Source organism: Ammodytes marinus (assembly GCF_949987685.1).
Source record: "Ammodytes marinus genome assembly, chromosome: 16".
Classification (NCBI taxonomy): domain Eukaryota; kingdom Metazoa; phylum Chordata; class Actinopteri; order Uranoscopiformes; family Ammodytidae; genus Ammodytes; species Ammodytes marinus.
In genome coordinates, this window is record NC_137220.1 from 7,221,494 (window position 1) to 7,237,181 (window position 15,688).

Consider the following 15,688-nt stretch of genomic DNA (forward strand, 5'->3'; position numbering starts at 1 on the left):
TTTTTAGAGCCAGCAAACATGGCTAACATCTGCATCTCTTTATATCTCCACATCTCATCGACCCCCCCTCCCCATTGGTTCTGTGGCTTCTGGGTGTTTGTTGTTTAGTTTCCTGTCACACAGGAAGTGCCTCACCCTGCCGCTTGGCCCCTGATTGGCTGCAGATTAACACTGATTCTTTATGGGGGGGTGAGACAGAGTGGATAGAAAAGGGAGGCCCGGAAGATGGGATTGGGCAGAAGGGCACATGATTCGGGGCAGAAGACTGAGAGAGAGAGAGAGAGAGAGAGAGAGAGCTCCGGTTAGAAGAATGAAGAGCTGGAGAGAAAGCACACACATGCTTCACTGCCTATAGGGAGGAAATGGCTTTGTGTTTGCAGGAGGTAAGCATGCATTGCACACACAAACACACAACTAAATTAACTCTACTGTACACTGCAAAAAAATTCTAAATCTCACCAATTATATTGTTCTAATTTCTTGTCAAAATATCTCATGACGACGCTTAATATATAAGGACACAATCGCCTAACAGGCAACATTTCAGTGAGCTATAGCAGGGACTATAAATTCAATGTGCTTGAATTGAAAATGAGGATTACGAGGCTTGCTTACTATGACACAAAAGCTCTTCCTATAGTGGCAAATCCTCAATATGATTATTTCTGCTTAGCTACAAGATCATTTTCATCTTAAAATCTAATGTAAATTTTTAACATATTTTTAAAGAGGCATTTTATTTTCCAGCAACTTCAAGAAACTCATTGAACTGTGAAGGAACAGCAGAGGGTTTAAATATCCTGAAGGTAACTTGTTGCAAGCATGTTTTGACTATACTGCCTTTCTCAGGAACTAAACATTTGACTAGTTTGGATAAATTTGTTTTATGTTTAAATATATAGCTATATATATATATATATATTTGTAGCGATAGACCCAATGACCCAATATAGTGTTCTTCCATTGGTGGTCGCTGCCATGTCTTGGTCTGGTCACTCCCAATCCTTGTACCAGTGTCTTCATAGCACTGTGACGCTGGACAGGTTTGGGGGGGGCTGTGCTAAGAACTGCTGCTGCTATCTGTGCTTGACCTCTTTTCAAGTCTATTTTTCTAGTAACATTAAAAAGCTTGTTTGGAAACATGTCTTTGTGATAACTTCTGTAATGCTCTTAGAATTGTTGTATATTCCAATAACTCAATGCACACAAAGACTTAAACAGGTCTAAACAATGGAGAAGATGACAGCAAGTCTACAGGGGAAAATTTTAATTTTTACTCGAAGGTGGAACTGCTTTAAGAGATACTTGGATGTCTGAGGAAGTGCAAAGGGATGTTGTAAATGAGCTGTTATAACTGTACAATAAACAAACAATTTCCCTGACATTGACCCTGCTCTGCTGGAGATGTCTGTCCCTGTATAAAATGCCTATTTGTTTAAATATTGTATAAACTGTATATATTTATATATTTTACCATTATATATATATTTTTTAATCATTAGATGTTCTTATTTTTTATTAAGATGAATTATTGTATGACTTATCTATTAGTTGACTATTGTCTTATGTCTGTGTATGTCTTGTGAACATTGTGAAAATAAAGAGTAAAAGAAAAACTTTTGTATATCGTTGTATTCTTGCTGCGACAAGTGGAAAAATCAACACACGTTAGAATTACATTTGGAAAAAGTTGATTCCAAAGGACAGTGTGGTGCTCAGAGAAATCTCTCTAACAACCCACAATGTTTCAATCTTCATTAAAAAAATTAAAATAACTGAAAGAAATGTGCAAAAAATAACATTTGGAGTGTACATTTCTCCTGACTGACATGACAAAATAAAAAGCTATAACCTGCTTTTTTATGACTGCGTTCATTTTTGTTCAATGGTGACCAGTGTGACCACTGTTATGAGAGATTCCCATTCAAATGTTTCTTTACTCTGATTGGTGCATGCTCAGCATGTGACATCACATTTTTCTCAAACCAATGAATAGAACAATAAAACAATAGGCTATAGAAATTCATCATTCATGTTACACACCATTGTGTTTTATATGAAAAGGTTGGGTGGTCCTCCCTTAAGGAGAGACGTGATGCACATTGGCATATTTTTATATATAAAGCTCTGACTGGAAAGCTACCACTCTATCTGACAGAAATGCTGCTTATTTCAGATGGGCTTTATCAAACCCGCTCAACTGACATGATCATGTTATATGTCCCCTATGCCCGGTCTGAGCTTGGTAAAACCGCTTTTAGCTATAGTGCCCCTGACTCCTGGAACAGCCTACAACATACAATTAAAATAAATACACTCATATCTGTTAACCAATTTAAAAGTATTATTTTGAATCAACCCCTCCACACTTGTAACTGTTTTAATTAGGCTATTATTTATTTCATTCAATTGATCTGAATGTTTTAAATTGTTGTTGTCTGTGTGTGTGTGTGTGTGTGTGTGTGTGTGTGTGTAAACTTGTTATGTATTCTCATTGTATATTGTGTATCTGTACTCGACGTCATTGTAAAAGAGGGTCACCCCTCAATTGATCTTTCGAGGTTAAATAAAGGTTACAAACAAACAAACAAACAAGAATCTGAATGGGAAAATCTTTTTTAATCGCAGCCTCGAAAGGATGACTGATATTTCTCAAAATATCGAACAGTAGTTGTCTGTATATGACCAGTTTCTTATAGCTCTTGACTGAAAATGCACCTGGTTTCACAGGGTCACAATGCCAGTCGTGACTGTAAGTTAACACTTACTTTGCACAGTTCAACTTAACCTTGTCTGTCTGCGTCTTTGTATTTCTCCTATACAACCTGGCCATTATCTCAACATTAGTTATTTTCAATACTTTGAACCAAAAATCTGAACTTCTAAAGCACTCACATCAACTAAACTTTCTATAATCATTCTTAGCGCTTTTCTGAAGGTTATTAGGATTTGCTCAAATGTTGATCACTGAATGATGTATGATACATGTTTCTTCATAAAAAAAACTCTGAAAATGCTTTTGTTTTTAGACCTGTATTCTTAATCAGATTTTTTTTTAAGAAAATCTGTAATCTTTGGACACTAATATGTTTTTGGAAATACATTAAGATTTTGACTCTGGCTTTATCCAACATCTTTATTTTTTAAGAGATGCACATCTACACATAGGCTAATTAGTTGATGATACAAAAATATCATTGTTCTTAGGCCTAGGTCAGTAATCAACTGGCAAAGTTTCATAATGGTATTAGTTACAAATTCGTTACATGTTTTACCTTATTCACCTGAATTCAGTGAATGCATGACAGCCCTTCTTCAGTTGATAAGGTCAACATAAAAGACAACTAATCTACTCAGAGGGAGACATCTAGTGGAGAATAGAAGGATGTGCTACAAACACGTCAGACCTTCAGGTATTTAGCCTACATTGTTGAATGCCAGAGTATTAGTAGCCTAGATACTAGATAAATACACTGACGTTCCTGCCCAGAAGGGTAAACGTCATTGAGCCTTCGGAACCTGTTTTCAGGAATTCACTGATTTGATTTGTAGATCGTGATAGGCTATCTTTTCCATTTTTAGTTGCCTTCATATAGGCCTAAAGAAAAATGGATACACATAATTTTGAAGAGAGCATGCTGGTTTTGTGAAGAAATTAGAATGCTTAATAGTGTCACTGAATACAGGATAGCAAATAATTTATTGACATTCACAATCAATGCGCATAGTAGCCCTGTATATGGACAATAAACTTCGAGGGGACATCTGTGGCAAAACAGCCGCGCGAGGGAAGCTGCTGTCTGGCTCCGCCCCCAAGCAGTTACCACGTTGTGCATAGTAGCGGCGCACACGAACGGGAGACGAGAGGAGAAAGAGGATATCTCGCCGAAACTCATGAAATAGAGGTACGAAAATACGTTTCAATGGACTTTACGTACATCTGACCTTCATTTACACACCATAAAAGTTACTGAAATGTTTTAGTTTTCAATATTAGTTCACGCTGAGAAGGTTGAAAAGTTGTGTCACACGTTCGCTCATTCGTTAAACATTCCTAGTCCAATGGAAGTCTTTATTTAATTGTAATGTGTTTGTAGCCCATTTAAAAAATTAAATTAAATTAACGTCTATGTATGAGCGTTTGACTGCCTACAACAGGTGGTGGTCTCTAAAAATTAATTTGAAAACAGACGGGTTCCACTCTTGTATAAAGTCTTGGAGTCGACTGTGGTTTTCCTCCACCCAGTCTGGCCGGCCGGTGTGGATTCCTCTGTTCGTGTAAAAATACTTATCTCTTCTTCCTCCTGTTATGTCACTGCTGCTGTCCTCTGCATGTTAACTCTGATAGTGTCTAGTAGTTTGTCTGATTTTACTGTCCGTTTCTGTGCAGGAAGCTAACCAAATAGCCTAATAGCCTACTTGCCTGCTTTGGAATCCCACAGTTGTTAGCACAAGTTCCTTTCAAGTTTCTTCTACCTGTCTGTGTTTACCAATAGGCTATAGGATGTATGCTTCCTTCTAATCATGTGAAGTTTGCCTTCCAGATGACCTTTTGTTTTTAATACAGTCATTACTTGATCCTGTTTGTTTGTAGGCTACTTCCTCCACTGTTCCTCACAACACCCACTCTAATGTCTGCCCATTTCCTCCCATGCCACTTTTAGTTTATTCTGGTGTCTATGCTTCTTATAGCCTGCAGCTAGTTTGTTCACTGTCATTACCCAACATGAGTGTGACCTGTGCTGTGCCTATTGTTATTACTCGTTAATACTAACCCACATAGTGTAGACATAACAGCTTTAGTCACTGTTTACTTTTTCTGACAAAAAGTGATTATGACCACACGCATTCTCCAGAATAGCTGACTCCACCTTTAATATGTCTGGCTAAATAAAGTGATTTTTCCCCTGTTAGTGATGTCAGGGACGGCAGAGCGCCTCTCCTCTGTCTCCTCCGTCTCTTCCATCTCTCTGCTGGAGATCAAGGCTGAGACTCATCTGGTCCTCAAGGCTTTCCTTAACCGGACCCTCTCCATCCCCCCCACCGAGAGGCCTGGCACCGTGGGAGGGGCCTATGCAGACAAACACAAGTACAGGTAATATACAGCTCTCTTTTCTAATGCTGTTGTATTCTGTTTGGGGTGGGGGTTTTGTTGCTTTTCTCCAAGCGAACACACGCACACACACACACACACACACACACACACACACACACACACACACACACACACACACACACACACACACACACACACACACACTCACATACACACATCTTCATTTGAACCATCAAGACTAGATGCTGATGTCAAAATCAAAAGTAAAACCAACTCCCAAATCACCACTTCATGTGTAGGGGTAGGGCTAGGTGGCCCTCCAAAACACCTGAATTGTGGTATCCAGGGGATCAACACTATTACTAATAGTGTTGATCCCCTGGATACCTTCCCCATAGCAGCAGCCCTGTTCACCATGGTCTCTTGCTTTACAGCTCAAAGCCACAACCTAAAAACACAGAGGATGGGTTGGATTCTCAGGCGGATGAAGTGGGTTCAGGGGACGAGAAGAAGACTGGATTCAAGGACTTCATAAAGCAGCTACGTCACAAAGATCCTAAAGGCTCATTGGAACGGGAGAGCAGGCCAAAACCCTTTAACGTCAGAGACCAATTAGAAGTAAGGAAGTACTCATATATGTATATAGTATACTGTATAAATGTTTCTCAGACATGTTAAGCTATTCAAACAGCAACATTAAGACAGTAAGAACATCTATCTCTATCACTATTTTATTGGTACTTCTTGATGCATGTTATCTGTCCAAAATAAGTATTTTATAGTATATTTAATATACAGGTGCATCTCAAACAATAAGAATATAATGGAAAAGTTAACTTTTTTCCAGCTAGTTTTATTTCAAAGTGAAACTATAACTTTATATCTTATATTATATTTATATTCCTGATTTTTTTTTAAACTTTTCAATTATATTCTCATTGTTTGAAATGTATACTTAGAGAACTTTATTTTCATGTTATCAGTATGGTATTAAAGTGACAGTCAGACTCTGAGTCTACACATGAGAGAAGAAAGAGAGAGATAGAGCTATTTCAACCAAACTCACTTCAGAATCACAACACTCTAATGTTCCCACAGGATGGTGTCATCTCGCCCTCGTCTACATCAGAGGAGGAAGATGGCGAGGGGAAGCAGAAGAAGCTCAACCCAAAGAAGATTAAAAGAAAGCTCTCCAAGTTATTCAGGATACGCTCTGACAGAGAGAAAGAAAGGGACAAAGATAGAGCTACTCCGCAGAGGCCTAAAACATTGCCAATTAGTATAGAAGTAAAACCTCCGCCGGCCATCGTCTCTCCAAGTAAGCTCATCTGTCATTGCACTGTAAACTACACGGACCAGTTTTATCTGTAGTTCTCCTTTATTGACAGATTGAAGGTACATACTAATGATGTTTTGCTTTCGTGTTTATATAGACCATTCTCCTGAGTTCTATCATGACGTAGCAGAGAAACTGGAAAAGATCGCCCAGAGGTCCACCAGCATAAAGAAACCACGTCCTGTAGTCCTGCCGAAGCCAGGTAATCAAACACAGACACACAAACGTTCGTACGCCTGTACAAGTGAGGACACTCATTGACATAATGCATTGCCTACCTAGACCCTTACCGTCAGAACTTAATGTCTAACCCCAAACCTCACACTAACCCTAACCTATTCCTATTTTATACCTGAACCTTACAACCTAAATCTGAACTCTCGAACAGCCTATTGAAGGCCTGTCCCGAAGTGAGAATCAGCCAAAATGAGCCCACACACACATACACACACACACACACACACACACACACACACTGTTATTGACTTATTGACTGTTAACCTATTGATTTTTTTCTTTTAGCTGCAAGTGAGAAAGAGACAGTGGTGCGGCAGCTTGTTGAGGTGCTATCCTTTGAGGGAGATTCTATGAACACTAAGGTAGGTACAGGTTCATCATAACCTGTGTAAAGATCCATTATACAGTTGTCAAATATTCTTTAAAGATTTATCTTTTGGCATTTTAAATGTTGTATCGATACTGCAGAGAGACAGAGAAGGGAATGACATGCAGAGAGCGACCCAGGTCGGATTCAAACCCGGGTCCGCTGCGACGATGACTGAGCCGTTTCTCACTTTAAGCTGCATCCATGTTCAACCTGGCACTACCTACAGTATATGGCTAAATGCAAACACCTTTCCACAGATCCAGTCGGACGCCTTCCTGCGCACCAACTTGGCCCGTCTGTCCTACGCTTCGTTTGCCCGGCTCCTGGACACGTTCAGCAGCAGTCAGCCTCCAGCGCTGCCTCCCGCAGCTAGCCCCACACTGCAGCGTGTGGCCGTCACCATGGAGGTATCACGCCGGATAGTCACCGCCACGGGGACCCAGCGCATGGAGGGCTACGCAGAGCGCTACATGGAGACATTCGCCCCCTGGGTCAAAAGCCAAGGAGGATGGGTGAGATATTTCATTACTTAATACACATATAGATTCAAACTTCATTGAGATGAATGCATTCATTATCATTTTGAAATCATAGTGTTTTCCTGCAGTGGGGAAAGGCAGGCTGCATAGCAAGTCTGGGCTTTTTTTTTGTCATGCATAAGAAGAAAATATACCTTGTTACACATGGTTTGAGGCATAATGAGCCAAATGTACAATTCTATACAGTATATACATTTTTACTTCCTACACTGTCCCGTATTTTTGTCCTGGCAGACATCGGCAGATTAGAGCTTTATGTTTCTGTGTTTTTTTCCTGACCTCAACCTTTTAATGTGTCTTTAGGAGAATGTAGTGGATTTGGAGGATAATGCAGAGTTTGACTGAGTTGTCAAAGCTCCTGGATGTTTTTTTTTTTTTTATTCCGACGAACCCCTGACAGTGGAAAGGGACAGATGGACTTTACTCTGCCTTTCCTACATATGGACAAGCTTTACCACATCTGGACTGGGACTAGAATTCCAGAAGCCTCTTTGAGCACGTACTGTAGATGTTCTTCCTATCTCACACACACACACACATCATGGACTCACCGGCTGCTGCTATCGACCCATTCTACTCATGGAGGTTCAAAACCGCCAGCTGGAGTTACTACTAGTGCAATGACAAGAACCTGATCCCTTGGCAGCTTCCCACGTACACACACTACCAGGTTTACTTTTATTAGTGTTGTTTGTTTTGTTAAAGGTGCAATCTGTTATCTAATGTGTGGTTGTTGTGCCACTAAAACACAAACCCTCTTAATCAAACATTCTGTCACTGTCAAATAGATTTTTGGTACACAGAAAAAACAAAAGGACCACCTCTATCCAAAGTGTTGATGGTGGAATGTAACATGATTTTTTTTTATTAATGGGACTGGTACAGAAAGGAGATTAAAAGGTGCACTATGTACCTTTGGGTGTGTCAGAGAAGTGAACATTTTCTAAGCTATATTCTCATAACTGACTAAACAAACTTTCCTCACTGGAAAATTGGATCCCTGGAACACTATCTGAAGTTAGAAAGCTTCCTAAAAAGTTACTGTTTCACTGTTTACAGTTGCAGGGCCCACCGTTGTGTTTAAAAACATATTCTAGTTTTACGTTTGGTACCAGATGCCTCGAAATATTTTATGTTTTGATACATAATGATAGTAGGCCTATAATACATTACCAAGAATTACATGTAGAGTAAATTTGTCTTGTGGACTTACTGCAGGCCCCTGAAACAGCACAGTGCACCTTGAACAGACATGGGGAAGCCATCGTTAAGGTCAAATCAACTTGATAAAGAAATGTCCAATCTGAAGAAGTCTATATTTTAAATGTGTTAGCCCTCGAATAGGTTGTGCTTCACTTATAAACTCTGTATCAGGTGTCTCAAAGCCATTGGTGGGCGAGATTTCTGTTTGACGGATTATCCCTTCAATGATAAATCAGGTAGTATTTAAATTCAAACCTCTGTAAAGCATTTCTGGATTGGGAAAACAACAAACCACTCCTGAAATCCTTAACATGGTTTGTCGTAAGGCCATATTTACATGGTATTAAGCTGTATTGAATATACTCTTGACTTGGGTGTTGGTATCTACTGTGTATTTACAAGTTATTTATTACAAAGGGATAGTCTGTTCTTGCTATGTTTCCAAAGGTTAAATTACCTTGGCTCAATGAAGTGCACTAAGTTACAAAGCCAAAGACTGGCATACTGTACACACAGGATATAAGGACAATGAGTTGATGTAAAGTATTGAAATGAATGTGGATGATTTTTATAAGATCAACTGTGATTTTTGAAGTTTTGTAAATGTTTTTCTATAAACATATTAAAAAAAAATTCCTTTGTCTGATGTGACTGTTTTCTATCCTAAAAATAAACCAGCCTGATTATGGTGTCTTAATACCGAAAGCAGACATTTGTGGTGAAGGAATGATTTCCAGTCCTTTAGTTTGGAGGTGAGGAAAAAGCGAGAGGGGCGCATTTTCCATTTTAATTGAAAAAGAGTATGGTCAAGGTCTACCATAGACAATAGATGGCAAAGGAACTAACTCATTTGTTGAGATCCGTCGTTATTTTGACATACTAACAGGTGTAAAGAGTAGAAATACCTTACTATAAAATATACCAATTACAATACCACTTAAGGAAAAGTACAAAAGTATCTGATTAAAAAGTTTTTAAGTATCAAGTGTATTTAGCTTGTGTTGCTCAAATATGCAATGGTATATCAATATCAAACTGTAAAAATACTCTGGTACAAGTAAAGGTCCAGTGGATTAGAAGTATAAAGTAGCACAAAAAGAAAAAATATTATACAGCGTGTCTGAAACAATGACTGTAAACTAAAATAGACAGAAGTCATTTAAGCCGGGACAATGGGTTAAACTCTGTTTTATTTCCTTCATATTTGTTGCTAGGAGATGATTATTGTTGTAATTCACTTAACAGAGATCCGCTGTCAATCAAACATTGTGGGCGGGACTTTGACTTATCTGCTCTCATAAAGCCTATAATGTCTGGCTCCTCTTCCTGGAATGAAGCAAAGTTCGATAAACCCTCCGGCTCCCTCTTGTGTCTGCTCTAAAACACAGCTAGCTTTAATCTGTCCACATATTTCCCTGTTCCCTCCTCTTTTAGATCTACAGTTTGAAAATGGGCGGACCCCAGCTGACACTTGCACTAGCACATGTTCAGATCGGAGCTCAAACTAGTTTCGGTTGTAGTGAAAAGAAACTCAGACAGTCGCTGACACAGAGAGGTGAAATGGCGCAGAAAGGAGTTCAGTTGGACCGGGAAACTTTCTCTTGTTCGATATGTCTGGATCTACTGAAGGATCCGGTGACTGTTCCCTGTGGACACAGCTACTGCATGGACTGTATCAAAGGCTTCTGGGATGAAAAGGGTGAGAAGAAAATCTACAGCTGCCCTCAGTGCAGGCAGGCCTTCGATCCGAGGCCTGCGCTGGTGAAAAACACCATGTTAGCAGTTTTAGTGGAAGAGCTGAAGAAGACTGGACTCCAAGCTGCTGCTGCTGATCTCTGCTATGCTGGACCTGAAGACGTGGCCTGTGACGTCTGCACTGGAAGAAAAGTGAAAGCCCTCAAGTCCTGTCTGGTGTGTATGACCTCTTACTGTGAGAAACACCTCCAGCTTCATTATACTGTGGCTCCCTTAAAGAAACACAAGCTGGTGGAGCCCTGCGAGAAGCTCCAGGAGAACATCTGCTCTCGTCACGATGAGGTGATGAAGATGTTCTGCCGTACTGATCAGCAGTGTATCTGTTATCTCTGCTCTGTGGACGAACACAAAGGCCACGACACAGTGTCGGCTGCAGCAGAACGGACTGAGAGGCAGAAGGAGCTCGAGGTGAGTCGACTAAACATCCAGCAGAGAATCCAGGACAGAGAGAAAGATGTGAAGGTCCTTCAACAGGAGGCTGAGCTCATAAATGGCTCTGCTGATAAAGCAGTGGAGCACAGTGAGAAGACCTTCAGCGAGCTGATCCGTCTCATCCAGAAAAGAAGCTCTGATGTGAAGCAGCAGCTCAGATCCCAGCAGCAAACTGAAGTGAGTCGAGTCAAAGATCTTCAGGAGAAGCTGGAGCAGGAGATCGCTGAACTGAAGAGGAAAGACGCTGAGCTGAAGACGCTATCACACACAGAGGATCACAACCAGTTTCTACACAACTACCGCTCGCTGTCAGCACTCAGTGAATCTACACAGTCATCCAGCATCGACTTTCGTCCCGTGAGATACTTTGAGGATGTGACAGCAGCCGTGTCAGAAGCCAGAGATAAACTACAGGATGTCCTGAGAGAGACATGGACAAACATCTCACTGACAGTGACTGACGTGGATGTTTTACTGTCACAACGAGAGCCCAAGACCAGAGCCGACTTCTTAAGATATTCACGTGAAATCACACTGGATCCAAACACAGCATGGACATATTTGTCATTGTCTGAGGGAAACAGAAAAGTTACAATAATGACAAAAGCACAGTCTTATTCTATTCATCCAGACAGATTCTGTGATGTGTGTCAGGTCCTGAGTACAGAGAGTCTGACTAAACGTTGTTACATGGAGGTGGAGTGGAAAGGGGAAAGAGTTGAGGTAGCAGTCGCATACAAGGATATCAGCAGAGCAGGGAATGAATGTGGATTTGGAGAAAACGATAAATCCTGGGCATTAAATTGCTCTCAAAACTGTTTTATTTTTTGTTTCAACAATGTCAAAACTCCTGTCTCAGGTCCTCAGTCGTCCAGAGTGGGAGTCTACCTGGATCACAGTGCAGGTATTCTGTCCTTCTACAGCGTCTCTGAAACCATGACTCTCCTACACAGAGTCCAGACCACATTCACTCAGCCGCTCTATGCCGGATTTTGGCCTCAGGGTTGTGGAACCACTGCTGAGTTCTGTAAATTCAAATAGACAGAAATCATTTAAGGGTCTGTGGGTTAAACTATGTGTTTTATTTCTAACTTTGCCTTTTTTCTGAGGTATGATTATTGACGTATTTCCTTACCGCATAGCATTGAGATCAGTGTTTTTGGCCACAGAGGCTATCACTGATGATGACTTTAGTTTACCTGAACTGAAATTTCTCTGCATGAATGTGTGCATTTCTCTGTGCTCTAAATGATTGTTGAATATTTGTATTTACGTATTTGTGTGTTGTGGGTCTTTAGTTTTGTTTGATAGGCTACATTTTTTAATCAGATAGAGGTAGAATGGGGAATTATGTTCTATAAAACTGAAATTATCATGATCATATAATCAATAGAGAGATTATTTTTATTTTTATTTTGCAGAGCTGAGTTTTAAGTGAAGTGAATCTGTGCATACAATCATTTAATCAACTTTACTGATGGAATGTGTGAAAAAACTGAAGGTTTAAATAAAATATTTGTTTCTTTGTTTTCCAAGAAGGAACAAAGTGTCTTCTTACAAAGCTGCTGGAGAAAATAATAAACTAATACGGGAAAGAACAAATGACAGTGTTAACGTTTAGAGCAGAAGAGCATTTAGTGGCAGACAGTAACAACAGTCTCAAATATTGTACATACAACTTTTGCTAAGAAAGTAAACAGTAATCTTTATTAACCAGGGGAATTAGTAATGATTTGAAATAAAATACCTGATGGTCAGAGAGAAACTGTGCTTTGTGGATCGTCTGTGAAAACACAATGGGAATACTGCTGGACCAGATGTGTTCAGATATGTGCTCATTTGGATCAGGAATAACAAACAAGGCTTGATATCACCTCAACAAAGTGAACCGTGCAACTCAAAAATATTTTCTTCTCTTTTCCATTGTGATGGGCTTACTCGTCAAAAGCATTCCAGAACCATTATTGTTTTAACACACTACTGAACCAGTAGGTAAGAAAGTTAAGGGTCTTTGGTTCTCTTCTTGACATCTCGGATGGATAATGAAAACAGGAATGGTGAGAGAAGACACGCTTTTTCTTGCAGTCCCTAGTAACAGAATGCCTCATTTATAACATGATTTACAACAAAATCCACTTCTTTCTGACGTGGAAAACAGTTCTGACATACTGTATACTATTATATAGTACAGCGTCTCTGTAACCATGGCTCTGTATACTCAAATAGACAGAAGTAATTTAAGGGACAGTGGGTTAAAATCTGTTTTTTTTCATATTTGTTGCTGAGAGATGATTATTGATGTATTTCTTCACTGCACTGAGATCAGCTGTCAATCAAACATTATGGGCGGTACTTCTGCTCTCATAAAGCCGCTCCTCTTTCTGGAATAAAGCAAAGTTTAATAAACCCTCCCTTGTGTGCCTGCTCTAACACACAGCCAGCTCCACTCTGTCCACATATTTCCTTGTTCCCTCCTCTTTTAGATCTACAGTTTGGAGATGGGTGGAACCCAGCTGACAGGCCCAATTCACTGCACAAACACATGTTGTTCAGATCAGAGCTCAAACTAGTTTCAGTTGTAGTGAAAAGAAACTCAGACAGTCACTCACACGGAGAGGTGAAATGGCGCAGAAAGGAGTTCAGTTGGACCTGAAGACGTGGCCTGTGACGTCTGCACTGGGAGAAAAGTGAAAGCCCTCAAGTCCTGCCTGGCGTGTATGACCTCTTACTGTGAGAAACACCTCCAGCTTCATTATACTGTGGCTCCCTTAAAGAAACACAAGCTGGTGGAGCCCTGCGAGAAGCTCCAGGAGAACATCTGCTCTCGTCACGATGAGGTGATGAAGATGTTCTGCCGTACTGATCAGCAGTGTATCTGTTATCTCTGCTCTGTGGACGAACACAAAGGCCACGACACAGTGTCGGCTGCAGCAGAACGGACTGAGAGGCAGAAGGAGCTTGAGGTAAGTCGACTAAACATCCAGAAGAGAATCCAGGATGGAGAGAAAGATGTGAAGCTGCTCCAACAGGAAGTGGAGCTTATCAATGGCTCTGCTGATAAAGCAGTGGAGCACAGTGAGAAGACCTTCGCCGAGCTGATGCGTCTCATCCAGAAAAGAAGCTCTGATGTGAAGCAGCAGCTCAGATCCCATCAGCAAACTGAAGTGAGTCGAGTCAAAGATCTTCAGGAGAAGTTGGAGCAGGAGATCGCTGAACTGAAGAGGAAAGACGCTGAGCTCAAGACGCTGTCACACACAGAGGATCACAACCAGTTTCTACACAACTACCGCTCACTGTCAGCACTCAGTGAATCTACACAGTCATCCAGCATCGACTTCCGTCCCGTGAGATACTTTGAGGATGTGACAGCAGCCGTGTCAGAAGCCAGTGATAAACTACAGGATGTCCTGACAGAGACATGGACACACATCTCACTGACAGTGACTGACGTGAATGTTTTACTGTCACAACCAGATCCCAAGACCAGAGCCGACTTCTTAAGATATTCACGTGAAATCACATTGGATCCAAACACAGCAAACACACAGCTGTTATTATCTGAGGGGAACAGAAAAGCTAAAGTAATGTATCAGCAACAATCTTATTCCAGTCATCCAGACAGATTTACTGGACTGTGGCAGGTCCTGAGTGCAGAGAGTCTGACTGGACGTTGTTACTGGGAGGTGGAGTGGAAAGGGGGAACTGTTTATGTGGCAGTCGCATACAAGGAAATCAGCAGAGCAGGGAGCTGTATTGAATGTGGATTTCGATACAATAATAAATCCTGGGCGTTATATTGTTCTCAAAACAGTTTTACATTTTGGTTCAACAATGTTGAAACTCCCGTCTCAGGTCCTCAGTCCTCCAGAATAGGGGTCTACCTGGATCACAGTGCAGGTATTCTGTCCTTCTACAGCGTCTCTGAAACCATGACTCTCCTCCACAGAGTCCAGACCACATTCACTCAGCCGCTCTATGCTGGACTTTGGCCTCAGCAGTTTGGAGTCACTGCTGAATTCTGTAAACTCAAATAGACAGAAGTCATTTGAGGGACAGTTGGTTAAATCTGTTTTAATTCTTACATTTGTCTTTATGTTTGTTGCTGAAAAACTATTGTTATTGTATTTTGTCACTGCACAGGGATTAGCTGTCAATCAAGCATTATGGGCGCTAGTTTGAAATCTCCATTAGTTTTTCTGTAAAATGTTTCCAGTGTGTGTTTGTCCATTGTCGATTGGATGTTTGAACAAACTGAAGGTTCAAATAAATAACCCTTTTTCGCTGCAGTGTGCGTGCATTTCCTCCTTTGCGTGTTCTTTGTAAATTGGAAACTATATCTTTCTCACTCATGTGCACAAGTGTAGCGGTCGCAAAAGCAGCAAAATCCTCAAGTGGATTTGGCCCTAAGTTTATTCATCTAAGCTCATCAAATTATAAAAGCAAATCAACACAGAACTGCATCCCAAAACATTACACCTGCCCGACGAAGGATAGAAATGCTTTCAATTTGTTGACAAAGTACACTGAGACCGAAGATGTTAACTACATTATATTCTCAAATAAAAAAAATACAAAGTTGGATAAGGCAAATAAAGAATGACAGAGAAATACCATGAGATGCTATAGGAATATTGTATTGGAATGATAGCACTGTAAAGCTCTAAAGTCCCTGGACCAGATTTGTTCAGATCTGTGCTCATTTGGAACAGGAATAATAAACAAGGCTTAATATCCCCTCAACAAAGTGAACCGTGCTACAC

The 15,688-nt window shown here is 40.5% G+C and overlaps 2 protein-coding genes across 2 annotated transcripts; both read left to right on the top strand.

Annotated features, from left to right (window-relative positions):
• The first annotated feature begins 3,810 nt into the window (after nucleotides 1–3,810).
• On the top strand, nucleotides 3,811–9,298 carry bcl2l12 (BCL2 like 12). Its single transcript, XM_080043698.1, has 8 exons — nucleotides 3,811–3,905; nucleotides 4,915–5,095; nucleotides 5,491–5,674; nucleotides 6,155–6,374; nucleotides 6,490–6,594; nucleotides 6,915–6,991; nucleotides 7,257–7,511; nucleotides 7,842–9,298. Exons 2-8 carry the CDS (start codon nucleotides 4,917–4,919, stop codon nucleotides 7,881–7,883), a joined length of 1,062 nt encoding a protein of 353 aa, XP_079899824.1. The 5' UTR covers nucleotides 3,811–3,905; nucleotides 4,915–4,916; the 3' UTR covers nucleotides 7,884–9,298.
• A 957-nt stretch (nucleotides 9,299–10,255) lies between these two features.
• On the top strand, nucleotides 10,256–15,212 carry LOC307262995 (E3 ubiquitin/ISG15 ligase TRIM25-like). Its single transcript, XM_080044014.1, has 3 exons — nucleotides 10,256–11,966; nucleotides 13,412–13,448; nucleotides 13,560–15,212. The coding sequence occupies exons 1-3, from the start codon at nucleotides 10,302–10,304 to the stop codon at nucleotides 14,960–14,962; spliced, it is 3,105 nt and encodes a 1,034-aa protein (XP_079900140.1). The 5' UTR covers nucleotides 10,256–10,301; the 3' UTR covers nucleotides 14,963–15,212.
• Nucleotides 15,213–15,688: the final 476 nt, after the last annotated feature.